General features: G+C 39.0%; 1 protein-coding gene across 2 annotated transcripts in view; it reads right to left on the reverse strand.

The window, feature by feature from the left end:
* Positions 1 to 5,498: 5,498 nt before the first annotated feature.
* Positions 5,499 to 27,927, reverse strand: part of SPOCK3 (SPARC (osteonectin), cwcv and kazal like domains proteoglycan 3) — a 112,423-nt gene continuing 89,994 nt past the window's right edge. For both annotated transcript variants that reach the window (XM_083520318.1, XM_083520319.1), the window contains 5 exons: positions 22,845 to 22,961; positions 14,664 to 14,885; positions 12,253 to 12,315; positions 8,033 to 8,170; positions 5,499 to 7,204 (listed from right to left, as the gene is read on the reverse strand). In XM_083520318.1, the coding sequence (XP_083376444.1) occupies positions 7,044 to 7,204; positions 8,033 to 8,170; positions 12,253 to 12,315; positions 14,664 to 14,885; positions 22,845 to 22,961 (701 nt within the window). In that variant the 3' untranslated portion in view covers positions 5,499 to 7,043. The remainder of the gene's footprint in view (positions 7,205 to 8,032; positions 8,171 to 12,252; positions 12,316 to 14,663; positions 14,886 to 22,844; positions 22,962 to 27,927) is intronic.

Genomic DNA, 27,927 nt, shown 5'->3' on the forward strand with positions numbered 1-27,927 from the left:
CTGAACACTAAAATAGGCTCACTAAACTCTTTTTTTGTAAATGATTTTTTATTAATTTTCCAGTTACATTTTCACAATTAAAAACAAAAATTAACTCACATTTCTACCGGATCTAGATTTATACAAACACATTTTCTCAACCCTTCTCTTTGAGATTCTTTGAATCTCTGGACTTCCCTCCATACCCTCTTCTGGTTCCTTATATAAAACCAAGTTCTTCTGCATTTCCATACTTATACTTTTCCAATTATTATTTCCCATAATTTTTTTCTAATTTTCTACTAATTGCAAGCGTTTACTTAAAATCCTGCCAATGTATCAACCTGTTTTTGCACATACACAATAAACGATTCACACACTTTTTTAAACTTCTCATCATAGTCTCTGAGTTTTGCCGTTAATTTTACCTTTTCTGCAAAGTCCATTAGCTTGATTTGTCATTCTTCTTTCGTCACTATCTTTTCTTCCATCTTTGGGCTAACAATATTTGGGCGGCTATTGTAGCATACATAAATATTTTCTTCTGTTCTTTGGGGAGTTCAGTTCCTATCAATGCTTCTGGGGGTTTTTTTTAGCAAAAGTTATTTTAAACATTTTCTTCAGTTCATTACAGATAATTTCCCAGAAGCTTTTAATAACTTTACATTCCCACCACATATGATAAAACATACCCTCCTTTTCTCTGCCTTTCCAACACATTAGAATCTGTTCTATACATTTTAGCAAGTTTTATGGGCTCACTAAACTCATCCCACTAATAGGCAGTGCAAACACACATGCAAGAGTCATTAGAATATCTGAAAAATCTTGTCAAGAGAGGAAAGTTGCTGATGGAAAGGTGCAATTCATGAACATAGAATCATAGAGTCTCAATGCATGCAATATATACACTCCACCACTCGTAAATCTATAAGCACCAAGTGGTTTATTATTATTATTATTATTATTATTATTATTATTATTATTATTATTATTATTACATCTTATGTACGCCACTAAGAAATTCTGAATATTAAGTGGTCTATAAATACCTGAAATAAAGGAATAAATAAAATGGTACAAAAATGTATCGGGGATTCATCTTTTTCAGAAGATCTAGAGAAACTATTTTTCTGCCCTCATATATTTATGAGCTATTGCAGCTGAATAATCTCTTAGAAATCTGGAGCTGGCAAGCACACATAGTCCTGTCTTTGGAAGGACTACCCTTGATAAGCATTCACCTGCTATGCAAATAAAAGCACAAACAGAAGGTCAAATAGCAAAGTGAGAAGTGTGTGGTGGTTAAGAAGCCATCACTAACAGTTTTCAGGTTTGGAGGGATACTAAGAACTAAGGGATACGATTATGGGGGGCACCATGTTCCACAATGTGAAAACGACTTGCATTTAGCTCAACTTCAGAAAGTCAAAAAAGAAAATTAATTGCTTTCTCCCAAGTCTCTCAGGCACAGTGTGCCTAAAAATAAACACCAAACAAAAAAACCGGCTACCTCAGCAGCTGGTGCCTCAGATGAAATTCACATGCCAGCTGCAAAAGCCACCACAAAATCAGCTCCTTTCACATGAAAAAAAGAGAGAGTGAGACCTTACCTTACTTTTGGTTCTTCAGCCTCCACAAAATGCATTCCCCACTCCCACCCCAGAATATTGCACATATCTTTTCATGCAAGGAGCTAGAGTAATTTCGAAGAGTAGCTTCCGATCTGTTGCACACAAAGAGATATAGCACATTGAGTTGCTATAACACACACAAATTACTGGGTACCTGTCACTGCTTTTGCAGGAGGGAGTCAAGAACGTATTGAAAGCTTATGACTGTGCAATTAAAATGTTCTGTTACCTCCTCCCCACTCTTAAAAAAAGGGAGACTATATTGCAATTTAGGAAAGTGAAGGTGAAATGGGCTGAAAACTGTGGGATGAACAAATGGTTACGGGGAAGAGGTGTAAAACAGTTCACAAGAGAAGCAGGATGAACACTCGTTGAACACTGTAAAAAAATCAGAATAAATGCTCAATAAAAACCAGACCCAGGCTGTGTACGTACTATACCTTTAAAGCACACTGGAAGCACATTCTTTACCTCAGATAATCCCGGTCACTGTACTTTGCTCATAATTGTAACTCTGTGATGGGTCAACTACAGTGCCCAGAATTCTTTGAGGGAAATTATGTGTTTCAAATGTATTTTCAAAATACAGTGTCTACACAGCCTGAGTTTAACTACTGTGTATGCTTTGTGCGGGACGCGGGTGGCGCTGTGGGTAAAACCACAGTGCCTAGGACTTGCCGATTGCATGGTCGGCGGTTCGAATCCCCGCGGCAGGGTGAGCAAGTAGATAAATAGGTACCGCTTTACAGCGGGAAGGTAAACGGTGTTTCCGTGTGCTGCGCTGGTGCTGGCTCGCCAGAGCAGCTTCGTCACGCTGGCCACGTGACCCGGAAGTGTCTCCGGACAGTGCTGGCCCCCGGCCTCTTAAGCGAGATGGGCGCGCAACCCCAGAGTCGGACACGACTGGCCCGTATGGGCAGGGGTACCTTTACCTATGCTTTGTGCAAGTAGATCAGGGTAGATGCTGAATACGGAGGTTGTCTGAAAGAGGCCATGGTGTAAGGAAGTCGGCTGTAGAGCTTTCTGTACATTAAACCTGGATTAATCCAGGTTTATGCATGCATCGGTGTGTATTTAAACCTTCACTTGCATGCAGTCCCTCTGGCCAATGGGGTGTAGGGCTTAGTGCGCAGGACTAACACCTGGGAGACTAGGGTTCAAATCCCAACTTGGCCATGAAGCTCACTGAGAGACCTTGGACAAGTCGCTGCCTCTCAGCCTAACCTACCTCACAGGGTTGTTATGGAGATTAAGTGAGAAGGGGGAGAAATATGTATGCCACCTTGAGCTCTGAACTTAAGGGATGAGACAGAATGTTATCTCCTCCCCACCAAATTTTTGAGGAAAGTGGAGCATCCAAGAGGCTCCTCTCTGCTGAACACCCAAGAGGGTTGCAAGGAAGGATGTGGTCTTTCAGATACTTGAGGATGAAGGTGCCTACACACCATGCATTTAAAGCTCATTGCTTCCTCATGTAGTACTCTAGCACAAGGCACAGCATCTCTCAGGGAATCTGTTTTCAATAGGGAAAGATTTGTGAGGGTTTTTTGGGGGGTGGGGGAAAACTTTGTTGGTGTTGTTCCACAAGGGAACTTTTATCAACAGCATCCTATGTTTTCATGACAATTTCAACCATATCTGCCCAACCCAACCCTTTGGAAAAGTGAGGGTTGCACAAGCATAGCTTAAAATGCTTTGTTATTATAGCTGCTTGGGGAGCTATTTCACACACGCAATCCTGGTTGTTTTCTTCCATCCTTCTCAATACATTTTCTTTATGGAACACCAGAGGCAAAAGCTTCTGAGGTTAGTGAATGGATAGATCATTGTTTGGATGTTCTTGTAGCTGAAGCCTGCTGCAATTGGGACTTTCTGCAACAAGCTTTATGAATTTGGAAACAGGGCTGACTAAACCCACGAGCTCTTTCATGATGGAGTCTTAGAACAAAATGGAACACTCGTCATCTGTTTTACCAATTCATTTACCCCGAGGCCTACCCATTTACTGCCAGAGGTGCAACTAGGCAATTTTAGACCCTGGGCTTAACGGTCTTACACATGAGAGCAGGCAGCATTAGCTGGCCACGTGCAGATCTTTAGTTGTGAGGCACACAATTAACATCTATTTCTCCAGTTGCCACCTGTAGTCCAGGCTTTATAGCTGCCTCTATGCCCCTCATATGTTAAGAGAACAATTCTCTTGAGCACAAGCAGTTTCACATTAATAAAAAAATAAATCACAGTGCCAGCAGGACTACAGAAATAAAATGGACCTTGCTTCTGCTGCCCTGGCGCTAAGCACATTCACTTAACAAAATACATAATATATTTGTAAATAAAAAGAACACCTGTGACTATGTACATGCCCAGTCAGCTACCCAGAATATAAAGGGTCTTGAAAAATAAGGATAGTGATGTGATCACTGGCCGGCTTGATAGGTCCTGCCATGCCTAGGCCTACCCAGTGCTGAGGTGGACTTGTTTGCTGCTGCCCCCATCACACGCAGCACATGAGATGGTCATCCAGGTACTCCTGGGCTATGGGGTCCGGGACAATTGTCTCAAGGTCTAACCTTAGCCGCAGCACTGTTCATTGGTAAATTGTGTGAAAATAGCAGTGCATTAATTTAAGAATTACACCATGGAGGACTGCCATCATTTGAAGGGTTAAATGTTAACCATAAGCATCTTGTATCAATAATCACAGCGGATGACATTAGTTATCTGACTGCACAAGTTGCTGAACTTATGGAATCATTCCCTACCACATCATCACAGCTAATCAGAGTCTTTATCATCATGTACACCGAAGCCATTAAGGCTTGAGGGTCACGGAGGAGAAGCTGTAGCAGTCTCTGGGAATTCTGTCTCTCCTCAGGCTTCCTGTCTGCTTCATTGGGGATCTAGAGCAACTATACTTGGCATTGGGTAATCAGGACAGATGGGGGATTCTGCTGGTTTATCACCTGCCTTGCTTCCTAGAAATCTCCCTGCCTGAGTTAACAGAGATGGTCTCTGAGGAAGCATTGAAGACTCCTAGACTGCTGGTTCTTGAGGACTTCAACATTCATTTATTCTGAGGCATTTTAGGACTTCATGGTCACCATGACAACCACGGGGCTGTCCCAACACATTTTATGCACAACACATTTGACGGACCACACTCTTGATCTGCTTTTCTTGACAGGCAGGAATAATGTGATCTAAGAGAAGGGGAGGTATTAATGTCAGCTCCTTGTGATGGTCGGATCACCTTCTGCTGAGATTTAGGCTTTCCGCAACTCAGAGGCTGATGGATTCAACTGGTTTCCAGACAGTTCTGGTGGATTTTCTGATTGATATAACTGGTGCGCCTGTTGAAGCCCTAGCTGATTTGTGGAATATGCTAATAGCGCCAGCTCTTGACATTATCACCCCTGAGCTCTTGCTCTTGTTTGATAGAGCCAAGTGAAGCTGCTCTGTTGCATAAGGACACCAGTAAGTGATCAATATCCAACATACTTGTGGTGGAGCAAACTTGCAGACGAAGATGACAAAGAGAAGGAGAAGTGACTCATTGTACACAAACCTCATATACAGCTCTTAGAGCAAATGGATGAAGGATCCAGAAGAAGTCTGTATCCCTATAGGCTACTCTAAGAGTACTGCTCCTATTCAACAAGCGAGTCTGAGAAAGGGGGGTTGGTTATGGCTTGTATGCATTCCATAGAAATAATGCTTTTGCTGAAATTACCAAAAACTATATGGATTGTTGCCCAAAATTGCTGCTTGATGGCCTGCATTTCTTACCTAATTTGGGTATAGTTTTTTATTTGTCTCAAAAGAGAAATGTTGCCAAGGGTTTGAAGGCAGCTGTACCTATAAGAATCATTACAGCATTCAGGGTAAAAGTTGGTTATGAGAGTCTTTATTTTGCAACCTATACATAAACATAAAAAAGAAAACTGCAGTATACTTTAATGTTACATAAGATAATCATTAAATTTCGTTATTAAACCTATTGAAATTAAATGCAAAGAAGAAACCATTTTTTTCTTGCAATTAACTGCAGATAAAAATCAGGGAAAACAGTTAACACACAGTTGAAATTAAACAACTGCTTGCATAATATTACACAGGTTCTTTCAATTTTATTATGGCACAAAGCCACAGGTCTGATATGAATGAAGGTAGTGGAGTTTTAGAACGTCTACACAATTAATTAACATGCTAACATAAATATAGTGATTAAAATAATTTTCTCTACAGTCAATTTTGAATGCAACCCTACTTAAGAATTATAATGTATTCTACATGGTAATTACATAACAATGGGGTGGGGGGTGGGAAATAACGTATTTCTCCATTCCAGCAGCAGTACCTATATTGATATTAAATTTGGAATTTGGAAATGCTTGGCTAATGCCTAATAATCTTATATTGGTATGCATGCTATAAATCTTTCTATTTCTATTTTGCAAGGCACCTTACAATAACTCCTCTAAAAATTTGAACTAATATCCAAACAGGGCATGAATTAGGAGAGAGATGCAAAATTAGTTTGAGTCTGGAAACTAAAAAGTCACAGTTAGGGTTCAAAAGCATTTCTTAGGGCACGTGTCATTCTTCAACACAGTATTATAAAAACACACTCTTTATGCAAAGTTTTCCCGTTAAAATATGTTAAAACTAAAATTTATGGTTAGAATACTATAGAAATAAAAGTAAAATCATCAGGCCGCCTGCACGCATAACAAGCTTACATGATTTTGACATGAACAAGGAAGAAATAAAAGAACAAAAGGACAACAAAACTTTAGATTTGCAGAATCTATACTTTTCCTGGTTTACTGCATTTAAAATGTCATTTCAAGATGGTAGTAATTTCAGAGTCAAAAACATAACAGTTGCAAACACAAAGGAGGACCTGACACCTTCTTCTATAGTCACAGTTTCTCCACTCCTCTGGTAAATTATAGGCTGGCGACAGGTTATTTCCTTAATCAAACTTTCCTTATTGTGCCCATGCAAAGAAGTCCACATGGCCTAAATCACTGCTAAAGTTTAAGTTGCTTTACTTATCACAGAGCACCTGCTGGAAGCGGCCATACACACACAATTCCAAACAGAAGATGTCTTTTTCATGGAAGGTTTTAAGTTTGGTTGTCCTTATGATTATCTGAACATATTATTATTTTTTTAGTAGCACACATATGTTTCTTTCTTCAGGCTAGACTCCAGTGTGTTTTCTTCTGCTCAACGGCATATAAAAACAACACATAATATAATGCTTTTCATTTAAACAAAGGAAGTCTATGACTCCAGCTTCAATATTTCAAATAATCATACAAAATATACATGTTGTTTAGAATCCTTTTGACCTTCGAAGGTATAGGAATTTTCTGGGGCGTCATCTTGTAGAAAGAGACAATTTAGTCACAGCTAAAAGCATCAAATATATCCTTCGTGGTCATCGTCATCATCATCGTCCCCTTCATCCTCATCGTCATCTTCAATTTCATCTTCGTCATTCATCATATCGTCATCCTCATCGTCCGTCCACTCATGGAAATCACCGCTGGCAAAATCACCTGATGTTTCCAGATCAATAGCTAAAGGAGAATATAGCTGCATTACTTTGTGTCAAGTATTATGTAATGCTATTTTTTTTAATAGGTAAGATCATTTTTTTCCTAATATTTTTTTTTGGGGGGTGGGGGGTTATATTTGTGGCCCAAGGGAGTTCAGAATCCAACTACTCAAAGAGCTCCTGTCCCTCCGGACTCTTGCTAAGGCTGCATCCTAAAGTTGCTTTCATTCATTGTCTGACTCCAAGGCACAAATTTAACCATCTACTAGAAAATGCATTTTGAAAAAGACTAGTAAAAACACTGGTAAGGAATACTGATAACTCAAGATGAGAGATATGTATTTTGTCATTATGTATAAATACAAAATGGGCTTGTCAAAACTAATTTTAATTATTGCAAGAAACAAGCAGAAAATAACAGCTTCTAATTAAGGAAACCCCCCCCCCCAAAGTGTGAGATGATGTTTTGAGTTGTGCTGTGTTTTATTATGTAAAAGGCTTATAACTGTGAAGGTGTAGGTCACAATCTACAGGGGGTGGGGTGGGGGCTGATTCTGCACACAACAGTCCTGTATCAGCAAATACTTTATTTGGAAATTTGCCTAACCAACAGAAAAATTGGGTTTGAGGCAGCCTTGAATGATCAGTTTTTAATACAGTTGCTTTAAATGCAAGTATCATCTATGGATTAAGAGAGATTCCAATTCTCTCTATCAAGGAAATCAGATAACAGGGCATACTCTAGGTGGTAAATTCAGACCTCAAAGATCAGCTGTGGGGGGAGGGGGGGACACAGGACCTGACAAACTTTTCTCATCCAAACAACTGGAAATGGAATTATGTGATTTACCACAGTCTGCAGCTCCATGTGTTCTGGATCCTGTTACCTCATTGCCATATCTGTCCACGCACCAGCACTGTCCTGCACTTCCATGGCACTGAGTTGGCTTGTAGTAACCATCTTCATCACATAAAGGTATATACTGCCCTGTGCAATACACAAAAACATTACCAGGGATGTGCAGTCACTCTTGCAGCATAAATGTCCTGGCTTCAACCAAGCCATGCCTGGATAGCTCAGTCGGTAGAGCACAAGACTCTTAATCTCTTAAGGTTGTGGGTTCAAGCCCCACATTGGGCAAAAGATTCCTGCCTTGCAAGGACTATATTACCCTTGTGATCCCTTCTAACGCTACGATTCTATGAAACTTGTGAATATGCGTACAATTTTTCTGTTATATCTCCTATTTCATTCTCAGGTTAAGTACTAATACAATGGTACCTCGGGTTAAAAACTTAATTCATTCTGGAGGTCTGTTCTTAACCTGAAACTGTTCTTAACCTGAGGTACCACTTTAGCTAATGGGACCTCCCGCTGCCACCACACGATTTCTGTTATCATCCTGAAGCAAAGTTCTTAACCCGAGGTACAATTTCTGGGTTAGCAGAGTCTGTAACCTGAAGCGTCTGTAACCCGAGGTACCACTGTGTGTTTAAAGGTTTCAGTAAATATCAAAGCATGTTTCCCAATCGCTTGCCATAAAAGGTCTCTCTGTTCTACCAGAAAAGGAATGTCTACATTGCCTTTTCCTTGTTCTACTGATACATAATTCATATTGTATTTTTTCATATGTTTGAATTGGGTTAAGATACTCTGCAAGGGATGTGTATTTCATGTTGGTTGCCATGGAAGAGTAACAGTGGCAAAGCCCAACTGAAAAGTCACGGAGTTCAATGGGACTTACTCTCAGGTAAGTATGTACAGGATTAAGAAAAGCATTTGTGGACTTTTATGGGGAACTCTTCAGAGACTCAGGAAAGAATAAAACGAGGGAAATAGAGAGATACTTAACATCCAAGAATATAAAAAAGATTCCCCTGGCAGACAAAGAGAAATTAAATGCCCCGATTAAGGTGGAGGAAATAAAAGCAATAATATCAGACCTAAAAAATGGGAAGGCCCCGGGCCCAGACGGGTTCACTAGTAGATATTACAAGGAGATGGAACCGATTCTGTTATATCCCTTACAAGAAGTAATGAATATTATTCTGAAGGAAAGAGAAATACCGGAGACGTGGAAGGAGGCACTGATAACACTAATTCCAAAGCAAGATTCAGAATTAGATCAAATTAAAAACTACAGGCCGATCTCTTTATTAAACGTAGACTATAAGATTTTTGCGGGAGTCCTGGCAAGAAGACTTAAAGACATTTTGTTAAATAGTATTCACAGAGACCAAGCCGGCTTCTTGCCGGGCAGGCAAATGAAGGACAACCTAAGGAATATTATAAACATCATAGAATATCTAACAGAAAGGTGCGACAAACAAGGCATATTGCTATTCGTGGACGCCGAAAAAGCGTTCGACAACGTAAATTGGGAATTCCTTTTGAAACAATTGGACTACATGGAAGTGGGTACTGAATTTCATAACGGTATTAAAGCAATATATACGGAACAAAAAGCAAGATTAATAATAAACAACGTAGAGACGGAAGAAATAACAGTAACCAAGGGAACAAGACAGGGCTGCCCACTGTCCCCATTGTTATTCATAACGATATTAGAGGTCCTACTAAAAACTATCAGAGAAAACAAAGAAATTAAAGGTATCAGGGTCGGCCAGCATGAGCATAAAACAAAAGCCTTCGCAGATGATTTGGTTGTAACGTTGGAAGAGCCATTAGAATCAACAAAAAAGGTACTCGGAGAATTTGACCAATTTGGCGAGGTTGCAGGCTTTAGATTAAACAAAAGAAAAACAAAAATAATAGCTAAAAACATGCAGGCAGCCGAAATTGAGGAACTACAAAGAGAAACAGGAATAGAGGTAACTAAGAAGGTGAAATACTTGGGGATATGGGTTACGCCAAAAAATATAGATCTCTTCAAAAATAATTACGAAGCGGTATGGAAAGGAGTTAAGAAGGATATGGAAACGTGGGGCCGGTTAAGATTGTCATTTTGGGGTAGAATAGCCACAATTAAAATGTCGGTATTTCCAAGAGTTTTGTTCCTCTTCCAAAATATCCCGATCATCAAGGGTACTAAGATATTTAAAGCCTGGCATAGAGATATTTCCAGATTCATCTGGCAAGGAAAGAAGCCGAGAGTGAAGTTTAAAATTTTGACGGATACGAAAGAAAGAGGAGGCTTCGCCCTTCCCGATTTGAGGATTTATTACGAAGCATCCAGCCTATGCTGGATAAAGACATGGATAAAATTAGAAGAAGGGGAAGTGCTAGATCTAGAGGGTCATGACAACCGATATGGGTGGCACGCCTATCTGTGGCATGGGCGGAAGAAGGGCCATACAGGATTTGGGAACCATGTATTTAGGGGCCCATTGTTGGAGGTCTGGGAAAGATATAAGGAGATGTTAGAACCCAGAACCCCACATTGGCTATCCCCGTTAGAGGTAATGGCCATCAAAAAGATCAATATGGGAACCAACTGGGCAACCTATGAACAACTGCTCATGAAGGAGGAAGGAAAATGGAAAATGAGGCCGTACGACCAGGTTAAATCTCAAGTATACGATTGGCTACACTACCACCAAATAAATGACATGTTCAGGAAAGACGTAAAAGACAAAGGCTATGCCGACAATAATTCTAGATTCCAATCTGAGGTTCTGGGGAGCAACATAAAAATATTATCTAAATTGTACAAGTATTTACTGGACTGGAACTTAGCTGATGAGGAGGTTAAGGCGGTAATGACCCATTGGGCTAGAGATCTCGGCCGTAATATTTATCATGAAGAGTGGGAAAAACTCTGGAAACAACATCTAAAATTTACGGCCTGTGTGACACTTAAGGAGAACTTAATGAAAATGTTTTATCGCTGGTACCTGACTCCGGTTAAGTTAGCTAAAATGTATGGATCCTGCAACAAATGCTGGAAATGTAAGATAAGGGAAGGTACGTTCTACCATATGTGGTGGGAATGCCCAAAGGTTATAAGGTTCTGGGAGAGTATATATGATGAAATGAAAAAAATGTTAAGGTATACTTTCAATAAAAGACCAGAGGCGTTCTTGTTAGGTTTGGTAGGAAAAGAAATTAAGAAGAAAGACTACAAATTGTTCCAATACGCAACAACGGCAGCAAGGGTCCTATTAGCAAAAAATTGGAAGCAGGAGAGTATCCCAACAACGGAGGAATGGAGAAGCAAATTATTAGAATATGTGGAGATGGATAGGATGACATGTAAAATTAGATATACCAAAGATCAGAGATTTGTTGAAAATTGGGAAAGTTTTACGAAATATCTGAAAAGCTTAATCGATGAACAGACAACACTAGTAGGTTTCCAAGAAGCTCTGTAAGAGAAAAGAGTAAAGCTAAAAGAAAATGGATGGATGAGAATGACTTATGGCTTTACAAATATGGAAATGCGGATTTATTGTTTAATGTTACTTTGGACGATTCGTGAAATGACTGAAGGAAGTCAACTCTTTTCTTTTCTAAGTGACAGATTTAAGTTTTGATTAAGTTTGTTATGTATTATGACTTTTGAAAACTAATAAAAATTATGCATGAAAAAAAAAAAAAAAGTATGTACAGGATTGCTACCTAAATTCTACTTAAGTTTATTAAGTATATCAGAATAAGAATACAATTTATTTTAAACACTGTAACATATGCAACAAATTTGGAGGTAATTGCTTCAATTTAAAATACGAAGTCTTTAACTCTGATTATAATTATGCAAACTTTTAGATTCAATGAACAATTATTCACGTAAGAGATTTGAAGGAAATATTAAATAGAGCATTTAAAACCATATGTTATTTTACGACTGAATCATCTAACCCTTCTTTTCGCAGTAGGTTTTATAAAGTGAAAAAAATTGACATTATAGTACTGTAATAAAACATATGTAATATCTTGGAACTGATAAGGTAATAAAACTAAGTTTAATGGTTTTCAAAGACTTTATAAATTCTGTTACTGGAATTTAGTTTGGTCCATCATTTTAGGATTCATATTGATTTTCTGTTGCAGTTTCGCTAGAGTTATTTATGTAAGCAATAAAAGCTTCAAAAGAATGATCTATGACTTACCTAGGAGCTTCCTTCCCCCTTGCTGTTTCTGAATGTTGCTGAGCTCTGTCTGGCAAGGTGGGTCTAGAATGATGACATCAGATAAGTTAAACTTCAGTTATGTGTGAGATTTTAGGAATGGCTTGCTCTGCTTACGATTTAACTTCAAGTATAGGATTTAAAAATGGCTTACTCTCACTGACATTGTTATTATTAACAGATGTGAACTGGAAGCCAGTTCTTCTACAGTCAGAATGTAAGAACAGTTTTGCTGTTTTAGAAAAGACATATTTAGCTTAGAATTCTGACTTCATCAGAGGTCTTCCTCCAGATACCTCTATGACACTTGTAAGCAAAGCATGATAGCATCAGCAATCTTTCACAACTAACATCTGTTAAAAAGAGGGTACATGGGATGGTATTAAAGTTTTACTGAAAGTGGACCCACTGAAATTAATGGACCCAAGTTAGTTATGTTTACAAGTTTCAGTGGGTCTGCTCTGTTTTAAACTTCGTTGAATACCACCCTTGGCTTTTGACCTAGACTGTTGATAATCACCATCTGATAGACCTACTAACCAGATCTTGTCTGATATTCTTTAAGGCTATCGTAGTATTTTCTTTAAAAAACAGTCTGAAAACTGCCAGATGATATAAACAGTTTGACCATAGGAAGTCTGCACTTTTAAATCTGCACTGGTTCCCAGTCTATTTCCAGGTCTTTTTCCAGGCTATCGTAAGTAATGGAACTCACAAATTAAATATTGTGAAGTGTGAAATAATATTTTGTGAACCTACTCTCACCGTGAATCCTAGTATTATGTGGAGAAACAATTATCTTTATCCATCTAAGGTTCCCCCCCCCCTCATTATTAGCATCCTTGCACTTAGTAGATGGGAAAATATTTAAAATATTTTTTAACTCTGTGCAATCTTGGCTGTATAACTCTTAGTAGTCACTGATCAGCAGAATTCTACTAAAATAATATTGGATGAGTGAATCCTGAAACGATTTTATTTATTTATGCATGTGCATACATGTGTTTGCTTTAATAACTATTATCTGGGTCACAAGCAGAAGAAAAGTCTCAAAATACAAGTACTTTAGAATGCTGTGTCTTTAGAGTAACTCTACAATGTAAGCATATTTCACAAATCTGAATTTCCTTGAGCACAGTACAAGGTTGAATACTTTCAAGTCCCGTGTATTTCAATAGAAGAGTTAAGCACACACTTAAATCTTTTGCATTGAAATTGAAAAGTTCTTAATACTGGCTGGATTGAGCTGTTTGTGTGTGTGTGTGTGTGTGTGTGTGTGTGTGTGTGTGTGTTCAACAGCTGCATCACTTTCACTGATTTCCTCTATTGTCAATAGCTTTGCTATTGAGCTAAATTTAAGACTAAGTCCATGTTACTTTTGATTTTGTTTTATTATATACCAAGGTTACAATTGACTAAAATTGTGTTACTGCTTGTTTAGTCTAAACAATGCTGAAATGCTACTGATTGTTGCAAATTCTGCAGTTTTTAATGGAATACACAATCATAAAATCTGTTCAGTACACACACACACACACACACACACACACACACACACACACAATTTTAATGTTTTAATATATCTGTTGCAGAAGACTTCAAACATCAATAGACCTTTTGTGCATTAGTCATGCAAATGAGAGAATCAATACAGATTGAAATACAAACTGACTATTCATGCAGATCAGTCTGTATTTACCCTTCATTTTCGATTTTGAATTTTACCTTGGGGGAAAATAGAAAGATAAACAAAATGCTTGAATGGGTTATGGAGATTCTGTTTAGAAACAGCCTCCTTAGAAAGGGGTGGCTGTGTGACAAGAAATATGCCAATTCTATCGATACTAAATTGAGAAACAAAGTATCAAACACAAGCCAGAGAATCAGAAGACAAACCCAGCTATTAGAAACAAATTGCTACGCTTATCAGTAGCACTTTTGTAAATTTATTACAAAACAACCCTATTATACCTTTTATCTAGTGTGTATTTTTATACTGGGTTGCTGAAGAGTGATCCTTCTTTAAGCAGACGACTTTGTGCAAGGGATGGTGTCAGAGTTTTTCCTGACACACCTTATTTCACCCTGTATTAGAGGGAAAACTGCCCAACAGGAGTCATGTTTTAGTAATTTGCATTAGGAAGCAGAAGACAAGGAAGCCCTGTTGCATTATCACAACTCCTGTTATAGTTCTCTGGATCCTGCTCACTGTAACTTTTCACAGCCCCTTAAAAAGTGGATTTCTCACAGAACCTCTTACTTTTCCATAACCTTTTATAAGATTTAATCACACACACACAGAGAGAGAGAGAGAGAGGGAGGGAGGGAGAGAGAGAAACAACTAAGAGTTAAATGTCTAACATCAAGGTTTTCAAGTTGTTCTAGCATTGTACCTTGCTGCCTCTGAAAGCAGTAGCACCACTCATTGTTAGATATCAAACTGTCTTTGTAAGTGTCACAAGAGTTGAAGAATGCCTTGGTGCACTGTTCATTCTTGTCAAGGTAAATGCTTCCAAGCTCTGACTGGTCCAGTAGGAGGTCGTAGTTCGTATCAAGCCTGTTAAACATCCAGCCAAGAGAGTCCTTGCAAATTGGCAAAATGCTGGTATCAAATCCTAAGAGGCAGAAATACAAAGAAATCGAATGAGAGAAAGATTCAGCTAGCTCACAACTTGGCAAAGCCAGGGAAGTCATGGAAACATCTTTACCAGTCAAAAATAAGTTCAGAGTGTGTGCTGATGACCAGCTTGTAAAAGTAACATGCTAACTGCATAAAAACAAGAGTATCTGCATCTATTATTTAGCATAGCATTTAATCTCAAGACACTTGAAAACATATGCTTGCTTGAAAATTCAAGGCATGCAATAGTGGGAAATAATTATTGCACCCTGACTTCAGCAATGTTGACATCCATAAAATGAGAAGTAACTGAGTAAGACTGGGTATGTACCTGGGAAGACTGGTATGGTTATATAAAATTGGTAAGAAACGGAGACTGAAGTCCAGATAAAAACAGTGGAGCCTGGCACAAGGAACCATAAAGAAAGCATTGTGCTGCTACTTTGGCTTCCTATGTAGAAAGGTATGCCAGTCTTCCTTCTTGCTCTCTCTCAAGCAAATCAGACTGAGGAGAGCTAGTTTGGACTAAGTTGCCCTGGGTATTTTTGGGATGGGTGGGAAGGTAGGGGATAAAAAACACTGCATCTTTTTAAGAGCTCCCTCTGGCACAACAGAAGACAAATCTCTCAAACTGGATTCCTTATGATTGATAAGCTAGGTCTAGTTTGTAAGTTCTGTAAAAAGCATACTGTTCTTGCATAGGTGAAAAAAATAGGAGGACCCTGTGCCTTTTCACATGCAGCCAGTAAAGCAGTCCCGAGGGGAGAGGAGTTTCCATTGTGGGGAGGAAACTGGGACAAGCACCCTGAACAGTGCTCTAATTAAGTTGCAGCCTGCCTTTCAGTCAAACAAACAAACAAAAAAACAAAAAAACAAACAAACAAAGCAAGAGATAGTCTACTCATCTACACCCTCTCATCTAGCTCAGTCAAAGTATGATTGCCTACTTTGAACACGAAATGTTCTTGGTCTGAATTTTCTGTCACTAACGTAAGACCAGAGATCACTAACAAGATGCCATAAAAGATTTTGGGAAGTCCTGTGTTAACAGTACCGGCAGGCAAATATTCTAGGTAATGTTTTTTTATTATTATTATTTATCCATAATATAAAGAAACTGAAATCACAGAGAACAACACAATTTTCAAGCTGGGCTGTCACAAGCAAAGCAAGAATTATACATGCCGACACCTGACCATATCAAAAAGCCAATTCATGCGAAGTTCCATGGATGTTTTCAGCATGAACTTGCTCCCTGTATGCATCACCAGTGCAGCTTGTAGTGTGGGGTGCAGCTATTACATGGCAAAATCCTAAAAAGACTCATCCTTGAAAACAGAAAGATGTGAAGAACTAAAATCCTGTAATGGCTGGGAACTAAAGACAGAAACTTCAAAAATGCTGTAGAAAATCAAGCAAACGGCACAAATGGCCCAAAGCGTTCCCTTAAGGAGAGAAGGGAATTTGTCACCTTCAGTTTTAATCTCACATCCAGTGCCCATATTGTCTACCAAGCACCCGTCACAATAGGAAGGAGAATGCTGAGAAGATATTCATACAAAACCGCAGCAAAACGCAACTGCTTAATATACAGCAACAGAGTATTTAAATACAGTATAAAGAGGTATAAAACTTAAAATATTGTTTGGATGCAAAGTGATTAACTCTCAAATACTCTTACTGAACGCTGTTCCTGTAGAAACAAAATCAAGACTACTGAAGTAAGAGGCTGAATAAATACCAATGGCCTGTATGGGACTGCAAGCTAGAACACAATATGAATTGACCAAATGAACACTGAACTCAGACCCAATTACATCTGCTTAAGAGAACCAACTTGCAACATACTTTTAAAGTATAGTAACTTGGCTCAATATTTATTAAAAGTGTCTACATATAATTCTCTATCATCTCTTGTTAAAATATACCAAAGTCACATATTTTTGACCATACAGAGTAGGATCTGTACACAGCCTGGACAAGGCACTGAGGGATGCAGTGACTGGAGATAAGAGTTCCTGACCATGCCTGAAGACATCAAACACACCAAAATATACATTATCTGCTGCAGGATCTCTAAGGGAAGAGTTATATTGACCTGTTTTCAAATGCTTTCCCATTTTCAGAATAAACAGATAGATTTGCTAGCAACAAGAAGAAATTCTTTGTGGTTTCAAATCCTGAAAAATCTTCACCCAAAAATTATGTTATTTATTGTTTAGGTTGGCAGAAATGTTTAGAAGTTACCTACAGTATCTTGTATGCCCTCTTCTGTTTGAGGAACTGCTTAGCGTCAAAATACAACTTACCTTACTCCCCCCCGCCCTCCGCCTCCTCTAAAATGTGGCTTAAATGAGCCAATTTTATTTCAAAGAAAAAATCTGAGGTGTGCCAGTTGCCTGCTAGAAATTTCTCCTCTTAGCTACTATTTGTGTGAAGGTGGTGTTTATTGTAAAAAAGCTACTTCTGGAGCAAATAGCAGCCAGTGAAATGTAAACCTGGTCTGAAATACGGCCTCTGGTCCAATTGCGGGTACTTTCAACCAAACAAAACCATTCCGTATTATTTTATTGTGCTCCTCCGATAAAATTACCCTTTCCAAAGTAACAATTCCATACTCTCACTCGGTTTTCTGATCGCCACACTCCCTACCATGCACATATGTTTTCATCCAATAGCACAAAAAGGCAGTAAATCCCTTGCCACATGTAAACCATAGTGAAGGAAACTGTGGTCTTTCAACAACTCTCGGCATCCTTAACAAACTACAGTTCCCAGAATTATTTGGGGGAAGCCATGACTGTAAATTCATTTGGTACTGTCTTAAATGCACAGTCCAGATGGGGCCAGGTTTGTGCAACAGCTGTAGTTATGGGAGGAAAGGGTGGTTGTCTTCATATGTTGCAGAGCTGAGCTGTGGTATATAAACCTAGTTGAGCCAGGGGTGTCTGAAATTAAACCCAGTCAATGACAGTGTGCAGCTGGAAGTGGAAGGTGAGGATCACCTCACACATGTGGTGGATTCAGTTGTTGGTCTTTTTCACCCACACTACAGGGCACTAAATGGACCCTTTTATTTATTTATTATTGAATTAATATCTTGCTTTTCCTCCAAGCAGCTCAGCCTGGCACAAATAGCTCTTCCCTTCTCCTTACAACAGCCCTGTGAGACAGATTAGGCTGAGAGATGGTGATCGGCCCGAGGTAACTCAGTAAGGCTCATGGGGGGTAGGATTTGAACCCAGTTTTCTGGGTCCTAGTATGATGTTCTAATCACTGCACCACATAGAAATACAGGCAGCTGCCTTATATTGAGATCACTGGCCCACGGAGCTGAGTGTTGCCTTCACCTGGGATAGGTGGACTTCAAACGTATAAGATCTACTCCCCATTTCCCAATACTTCCCTGAAGTCCAGCAGCAAGATCTATGTGTAAAACAATGAGAAGACTTGTATCTCAGCCTAGAACTGATCTTGTAGTCCTTTTATACAAAAATAAAAAATAAAAATCCATTTCTTGTTTTCCCTTCAGGTTTCTTTGTGTCTGAAGCCTAATTTGGAGTTCCTGTTAAACACCTGAGAATCAGAAATTCTTGGTGGTCTTCTGCAAATGTGAAAGTTTATTCATAGTCAGGGAGGAAGAGGCAACAGTTTAGACTTTTGGCCGCTATGGCAAAATTTGTCAATCTGGTACTTTAGTCACATCATCTCTTCCACTTGCCTAACTCCCCCCCCTCTTTTTTGCACTAGGTTGCACCGGATAAGTCCCCCCCCTCACACTGAGCTACTTACCATTTGAGAAAGCAACTTCCCCCTTAGACAATTCGGAGAATATAAGCCTTTCACATTATGTCATTCAGACAAACTTAACAACCAGCACACACAGAAGCAAGGAGGAGTTGTGAATATGATTAGAAGTCTGCTTTACCCCTCTGGAAAGAACCTAGACCAACCAGATTTAAACCAGAAATGTTTTTGTCAACTATTAAACTGCTAATTTGGGTTCTCCCTACCCACTCCTGCACAGAAGAATATTCTTTCGTTTGGCTTAGGTTGCACCACTTGGCTATTTACTAACCTGGCACACATACAGGGTCATTAAAAGCTTTTCCTCCTTCCAGGAAACCTGCCATTGGGCTGAGTTCCAAAGGAAGTACTGAATTCCACACATTGCCATAAATGTCTTTTGCACTTCACAGCGCTCGACATTTCCTCCACTAGGAATTCACCAACAAAACCTTATAGGAAAAAGAATGTATATCGGCAAATATTTTTGTTTTCTCTCTGGGGATAAATGTTGAATCCTGAATGTTTCAAAATACAGGTTTGACAAATAAAGCTGTGCCAACTTCCTTTGGCACGTGAATAAGGAGGAAGCTAAAATAAGTCGGGTAATTCCATGAAAATCTCAACCTGCAGACTCCTTTTTTCATTTTCATATATAGTAAACGTTCTCTATATCATTTTAAAGATAATTTCCCAAAGTTTTGCTATCTGGCGACAGTTCTTCAAAATGGCATTTTACACATGAGTGAAACAACCAGAAGCATGACATGTAAAATGACTCAGAATTTCCCCTTTTTTTCCCTTCTAAAGTTCAGTAAAAGACCTCTGACTTGTGTCTGTAGGCTTTATGGGACTGATGTAGCAAGTATGCCAGAGGCACCATGATTTTATTTATGGTGAAGGGCTAGATATAAACCTCCAGAATAAATAGATAAAGTACACATGTTCAGATTTATGGAAAGCTTTAACAATACATAGGAGCTTCATTTGTTGCCAGGCTCCTAAGGGAGAGAGAAGCAGGGGGAAGAGGATTAAGTACTTATTACTTCTATGCTGTAGTTGATGAACTAAGACACAGAAATTAGGTGCAAGATAAACCTTGATGCCCTGATCCCATTGGGAGACACGACACATAGTTAGGCACATGAGCTACAAAGTCCCTAGTTCATCTCTCAACTCAGCTGGATAATACTAGGTACTTTAGACAAGCCACTTTTCTGATGGCCACTGGGATGCTAGCCTACACAACAGGGTTTCAGCAATATAATATGCACAAAGGAACAGGTTTGAGTTCCCTAAACCCTACAATATAAATGCTACTTATTTATTAAATCGCACCCTACCCTTCCTCATAATGGAGCCCAGGGTGGCAGATAAGTGATAATGCCATAAAAAACCTGAAAAACAGCACATCTGAAGGCTGGGAAAGATCTCAACTTAAAAAGCTTTTTGAAAGAGGAAGGTCTTCAGTAGGCACTAAAAATACAACAGAAACTGTGTGTGACTAATATTCAAGGGTAGGTCTAAAAGGTAGGTCTAAACAGATGTCCTGATATGATGGTATCTGCAGGAGTCCCTCACCTACAGAGCACAGTAATTAATTGAGGGTGTATGGGGTGAGGTGATCTTTCAGGTATCTGGTAATATATACTAACAAGGGAGTAAAAGGAATCCAGTCACCTATGCAGCTTAAAAGGCCACTGTAAGAAAAATCGAAATATGGAAAACAACAAGCTGCTTGTCGGACACCGTATTTGGTCCCGGTGATATGTGCTATGTGATCGCAATTGGACAAAAGGGAGCTGCAAGGACTGGGTTGGAAGCTACTTCACACAAACATTTTGCCACATGGTGCAGTGCTACACTGAGTGATAACGCTACTACACTCAAAGTTGGGTGAAGGAGTGGCATGCTTTATGAAATCTGAAATTTCCTAATGCATTTGTTTCGTATGGAATCCATTTTAAATGCTGGTGTTTGGCACATTATTCCAGAAATGAACTGCAAGAATATTCCTTGTAAAATTACAAGGAACACAACAGTACTTTAAAAATGCAAGCATTCCTAGTTTATATTACTTTCAATGCATCAAAAATATTTAGTATTTTAAGTATCTTTTACAGAGTGCGCCCTGGTTATTCCAGAACTATACCTCACCATTTACCCATAACAAACTGTAGTTCTAAAGAAGCTAGGCCGAGAAAGACCAAAAAGAGCATTATTTAAAAAAATTCTTTCTGGTCCCTACAGAAGAATCTTAAGCCTGGATTGTGTGTGCACAAGACTCTGTTTTCTTGATTGCAACTGATGTTTAAGCTTGTCTTGTTTACATTTTGCATTGACTGGACTGTGAAATAATGGTCACCAACTCTACTGTAAATCTTTAGAATGTAGAAGTAAGTAGCAGCCCAGCTTTCACATCCTGTACCACTCTATTTATTGTAGAGAAACGAATACACATAAATACAGATTCATCTTTATTTCATTTTGACTATTTGCTATTATTGCTTCAGCATGAGTAATCACACAGAGCAATAACATTTTCAATTAAGTAACATAATAGGATTTCTTAGTAATGCAAATTTGCAGAAAGTAGAAGACCTAATCAAACAAAAGCATACAAAAAATATCGAGCACATCTAAAAAATGTTAATAGTGAAGGTATCAAGGTAGGCAGTCAGCAGCAGGCAAGCTCTATTAAACAAGACATGAGAGAAATTCACAGAGTTGGCCTGTTGTGTTAATGAAGGGTCCAAGTTCAGCGCTTACAAAATCTAATTTGCCTTGGCTCCTCAGTAGGAAACCACTCTCAAAATGTATCACTGCATATAATAATTGCTGTTTTAAACAAATCCTACCAGTAATTACATAACCTGATATTCCACTTGTTTTTGATGCAACAGCAACAAAATCTTTTAAAGTTTCAAAGGATTTGCCCTGTTAATTGTTGTTGCTTAGTTGTGTCCGACTCTTCGTGACTTCATGGACCAGAGCACGCAGGCACGCAGGCACTCACTGACTCCCGCAGTTTGGTCAAACTCATGCTGGTAGCTTCGAGAACACTGTCCAACCATCTCATCCTCTGTCGTCCCCATCTCCTTGTGCCCTCAATCTTTCCCAACATCAGGGTCTTTTCCAGGGAGTCTTCTCTTCTCATGAGGTGGCCAAAGTATTGGAGCCTCAGCTTCAGGATCTGTCCTTCCAGTGAGCACTCAGGGCTGATTTCCTTCAGAATGGAGAGGTTTGATCTTCTTGCAGTCCATGGGACTCTCAAGAGTCTCCTCCAGCACCATAATTCAAAAGCATCAATTCTTCGGTGATCAGCCTTCTTTAAGGTCCAGCTCTAACTTCTATACATCACTACTGGGAAAACCATAGCTTTAACTATACGGAGCTTTGTTGGCAAGGTGATGTCTCTGCTTTTTAAGATGCTGTCTAGGTTTGTCATTGCTTTTCTCCCAAGAAGCAGGTGTGTTTTAATTTTGTGACTGTTGTAACCATCTGCAGTGATCATGGAGCCCAAGAAAGTAAAATCTCTCACTGTCTCCATTTCTTCCCCTTCTATTTGCCAGGAGGTGATGGGCCCCTGTTAATAGTTCATCATTATTCACTTGTTGCCCCCCCCCCCTTTGGAGCTTGATCATTCATACATGATTCCATTCATACAATGGGCTTGTCAGTATCTTCCTTTGTGTAACTGTAGAAACATTCACTAATGGTTAAGGGCTTCCATGCTGCAGTGACTGTATATCTGCCACTCAGCTCAAGTGAAGCACTTATTTTTTATCCTCTCCTTTCAAGGCAACTAATCATCGGCCTGTATCGAACCATTTCTTAGAACTGCATACCTGGCTGAACAATAGACTTGTGAATGACAACCCACACAAAACTCACTAGCTTGTTCTGAACTAAGTGATCATTTGAAGAAAGCCTGAAGAGATTGTTGCACATCAATACAAAGCCATGGCTCGATTTTCTGGAGGGCACCACAGTTGGAGAAAAAATTAACTTGTGGAAGGCATGTTTATGTTTCTGAAGCAAGTGGTTATAAGCTCAGTTTGAGACTCACTGGAAAAATAACACTAATGGATTTTTTTTTTAATTTAAAAACCCCCAGAAACTTAACATGCATTCTTTCAAAGAGATATCAAAAGATGCAAGTGCTTACTACTTCTTTCGGGTCTTTGTACAATTCTAGTCCTCTTCTGAATTCCGCTTTCATGAAGAGCCTTGAACCAATCTCGCAATCTGTTTGCAACCTCTCTGAACTCCAGGTCACTGCACACTGAAAAACAAAATGAAAAGCTTTGTAATTTTCCCGGGCTGCATATAAATTCAATCTTTCATGTTGTCGTAAACAAATGAAAACTAACAGATAACAATTTCCCTATGAGTTACTTTCTCTTCCAATATTATTTACAATCCTCGGTATTTTAAAGATGCAATTTACATAGTGCTTTTGAAAAATGTATAATGTATTGTTCTTCATAAGTAAACTATTCTCAATTTCCCTACTGGTAGGAATACCTGTGACTCTCTCTCCCTATGTTGTGGTATATCTTGTGTTCTATTGTAGAATAAGAGTTCTTATTATTATTCTTCAGTAAGCATGTGGGGCATTTTTCTGGATGTGTATCTGCACTTTAGAAATAATGTGAAGAAATGGGACAAATTTCTACTCAAAATCTATTGGAACCTTCAGTCTACTGGAAGAAATTTGCAACTGGCTTGTAATTTAAAAATTCAAACTTTCTTGGAAAGGTTTCACACATGTCTGGCTCTGGTTAGTGCCTTGATAGGAATTCATCTGGGAAGTCTGTGCATACTACCTTGAGGATCATGATAAAAGGAAGTCAAGTCTAATGAACAAATAAATACATTCATTATCTGAAGTCTAGTATCTGAACGCATTTGATAGTTGACAATATTCGAGAGGTGATCAACAACAGTGTGTATATCACAATGGTTTTCAGCTTTTCCACATGACCCCTTTTCCACATGAACTGGCAAGTTAACTGATGCCTGCAACCTTGTGCACTTTCTGCTAGCTGCACCCAAACCACTCACTCTCATCTATGCCTTCTAGCAGATCCCAGCTACCAAGGACAGCGGTTTAGTTTGGCTTGAGTTGTTGGGAGCATACACAGGCCTGCTGCATTTCTCCAAGAAACTCAAACCCATCAAGAGCTCATTGAGTGCACAGCCAATCCAGGCCCTAACAAGAGAAATGGGGATAGGCTTGGGTTAGGAAGAGTAGCTGTGCTACTTTCCACCAATTCCATGGCACCCCATTGCTTGTTTGGGGTGCCAGTTTGGCTGGAAGAGCAGCTGAGTCTTGGGTCCAAACTGAACTGTGAGAAACTGTGTTGAAATGTCCAGAGCAGTAAGCTACAGATTGGTGGCTGGGCAGCAGCCTATGCAACTGGTACAACTCGAGGATAGGAGGTATGAATGTCTGGAGTCCTGGCACTCAAAGGGAGCTACAGCATTGCACATAAGAGATTACAATCTGCTCCCCGTGGCGTAAGTACACCAATGCAGATTGCTAACCCCCATGATAGCAGTTCAATTAAGCTCCTGGGTTGTACTGCTGCCAGAACGCCAGATCAAGGTTGCAGTGTTACCAAGGATTTAATCTAACCAGCTAACTAATTTTTTGGGCATAAATCATACCATTTATCTATTTCTCTAAAATGAAATCTTTTTTCCCCATGAAGGCGTGCTGCTACTATTATACACGACATATTGGCCTGCATTGATTTAAAATAGGTCAAGATGAGGTAATTCAGACTATTATTTCACCCAATAGGTTGGCAGATGAATCTTTAATGACAAAAGACAGACAGTAAAGGTTGTGGAAGGTTAGACAGTAATCAAAAAAATGCATATTAAATCAGATGAATCCACTCAGGAACCTGCCAAGAAGTGCTTTTCCCTTTGTCTAATACTACTACAGGCGCTCTTGCTCTTACAATCAATTCTAGCAGCCATTAAAAGAATTAGTATGGATAAATGAAGTCTCTAGCTCAAAGGTTATTTTGTTCTATCATCTTAAAGTGCTAGAAGCTGACTGGGTTTACAAAAATCAGCATATTTAACTATGGATAAATGAATGAATTTAAAGTCCCCTTCATACATGCTTCATAAATAACTTTCATAATATATAAATGCAAAGAGGAACCAAGTGCTGAATTTGTTTTCACATAAAGTAAATGCTACAATTTGTGGAGTTGGCATTTGAATATAATTTACTGATTGGAAGTAGAGTTTCTGGAAATGCTAATCAGCATATTTTCCTTCACCGCTTTAATTTTCAGTGCAGAAGCTAATTGTATCCTTTGATACAATTGAATCAAAAGAGCAGGAATGAAAAATGTATTAAGATTTTATGCTAAAATATGCATCTAACAACACACAAAAAGGGGTTGTCTGAGCCAGAATCTGGGCAAACCTGCTCCTAATTAAGTGGTAATTGTATTTGCACTCTACACTGCACCATTTCTGATAGACAATAGCAAATGGCAAGGGGATAACGTTACAAAATTTTCTCCAATAAATTACATTTAAGTTGGAAGACTAACGAATCGTTTTTAAGCTGAAAATGGTCTTGGTGACTGTGATCCACAGAAAAGGCAAGTACGAATTAACAAAGAACCTGTAAATGATTTCAGAACTTGAACCACTGAACACATAACCTATTTATGTATTGTCTACTGTGTAGAATGTAAACTGAAATGTACACCTTATAACATACAAATGCAATCATCCTTCATTACTAATTAACTAATTTTAATTTCACAATTTCAAACTCTTTTGCGTTCATCTTTAATCAATCTAGTAGCCAATTGCTTTTAAAATATTCCTTTAGCATAACCTATTGTTTTCCAGATCTGAAGCCACAATAGGGATAATTCTTCCTCCAGTGGTGCCCAAACCTTTTTCAAAGAGGGCTAGATTTGATAAAGTGAACATGTGTGAGGGCCAACCAAGGTTGTTGAGCTTTTTTTTAGGATTTGACCCCAATAAATAAACTGCCACAGGGGCTGGATTAGGCTCCCGAAACAGACTTTGGACATGCCTGCTTTAAATAGTTTCTGTCAGTTGCTCCCAATGTTATTTTGTGCCCATGATCAGTCTCAAGCTAGTCCTGTATGTTTACAGTTTGTTTTTAATCCCCTGTTTCTGTTTCTATACTAGTCAGTAACATCTCTCTAGTGTTAAACAGTACACTCTGCTCGATTCATCTTTTCATTATGGCCAATGACCAGTATCTCTTCTCAACCTTCTTGCTACCCTCAGAGTCCTAACTATCCACCCACTCCCCTGTTCTTTGAAATAATTCTAAACAGGGCCATAAGAAGGAGGAGAATAGGGGAATGAGATGGTTTTTAAGTAATGTCAGAAACTCAGCTACATAAGCTAGACACCAAATGGCTCCTTAAACTAAAGTTACAGTCGCCAAAACAGAATGTCTAGTTGCCATTTTGGAGCAAGACAGTCCTAAAGTCTTATTTTTCAAATGATGGACTGGCTGTGATTGATTATCAGTTAAACATCTGGCTAGTTCAGATGACAACCTTGAGCTAGGTTAAGGTCTAAAGCATGGGTAGGCAAACTAAGGCCCGAAGGCCAGATCTGGCCCAATTGCCTTTTAAATTCGGCCCACAGACAGTCTGGGAATCAGCGTGTTTTTACGTGAGTGGAACGTGTCCTTTTATTTAAAATGCATCTCTGGGTTATTTGTGGGGCATAGGAATCCATTCATCCCCCCCAATATAGTGTGCCCCCTCCCCCTGTGTTTAGTATACAGTTAGAGAGTTAAGAGTTAGGGGATTTCATTGATTTGGTTGCTCCCTAAAGTTGGGGGGGGGGGGAGAGCAGAGGAATCACTGACAGCAGAAACAGCATGTGGCAGCTTTAGTAGGTCTGCCCCCCCCCCCAGTAAGTATTGGGATAGAACTATAGAACGGACCTCACTACGTCCTGTCTCTGCCCCTGAAGCCCAGGTACATGCAATCCAACAGTTTCAGAGTGATAGGAAAAATGAAGTGGGATAATTATGTCAGAAAACTATTATATCCAATTGAAAATAAGTGGGATGGTCATTGGTCTGTCTGAAACTAACTGGGATGGCATTCAACTCCCCTTAAACATTGTTTCCAAGAATATTCTCTTTCCCTTCTTTCAAGTGCCCCACTTTATCTGATTATTTTCAGATAAAGTTCTGTCCCTCTCTACTATGGAGCAGAATGTTTTCATACAATGAACTTGATTGGCACATGGCAGCTATATTTTATTAGAACAATTTTGGATGGGAGGTTAAGTCTAAAATAAGGCAATCAATTCCCTAATTTCATTTGTGGGCTGATCTTTTATTAAGAGATAAAACATTTGTCAATAGAAGTACATCTAATACTACATTTTTATAAACAGTATGCATTTTCTAGCCATCTGCTAACCTTTAAAAAAGTCTGATTTTAGGATGCACCTTAAAATTTACAAATAAATGCAGTTTGATTTCTTTGTTGCTTAACTAAGCAAATGGGTTTTATACTCCAGTTATTCCATGTTGTGAGATAATTAATATAAATACTGCTGATATATCAGGGAACTACAGCTGCTTATTCCTACTGCTTGAAATTAATGTTCCATAGAGGCATTCTGTCCATGATTAATGTATCATAAAATTTAAAATGATTTCAATTAAATTATATATTCATAAGAGAGATCTAGTCTTATTGTCTCCATACAATTGTCAAGGCAGCCCTCATTCAGCCATCAAGGCCAAAGAAGATTGTCAAGATTTACAACATGAGGAACTGATGAACTAGGAAAGAAATGAGCCACTCCTTCACAAAGTATAGTTCCCTTCTTTACTTGCTTCTTTCATACACTGGCTTGAGTTTGTGTGAAATCTATTTCTAGAACTTCAACCCACATTTGACAGCAAGTTAGGTCTACTTTGTATGATTCCACTCTGTCACACAGTGCTGTAATGTGTGTCAAGTGGGTGAGCAATTATGCAAAAGTGCTTGCAGTTCATAAAAAGTGGCTGAATAATATAGAGAGGCCCTGAGGGAGAGAATCAGCCTGAGCTGCAGTGCAAAGTTCTGATAGGTGTGGACCCCAAATGTTTTGCACACACTGCCAACACTTTAAAAGGCATTCAGACATCAATTCCTTTCTTCATTTATCCCTGCCTCATCTTACCATCTTTAGCACATCACTTCACCCAGCAAACCAAACTGATA

Source organism: Podarcis liolepis (genome assembly GCF_965112155.1).
Source record: "Podarcis liolepis genome assembly, chromosome: 9".
NCBI classification, from domain to species: Eukaryota; Metazoa; Chordata; class Lepidosauria; order Squamata; family Lacertidae; genus Podarcis; species Podarcis liolepis.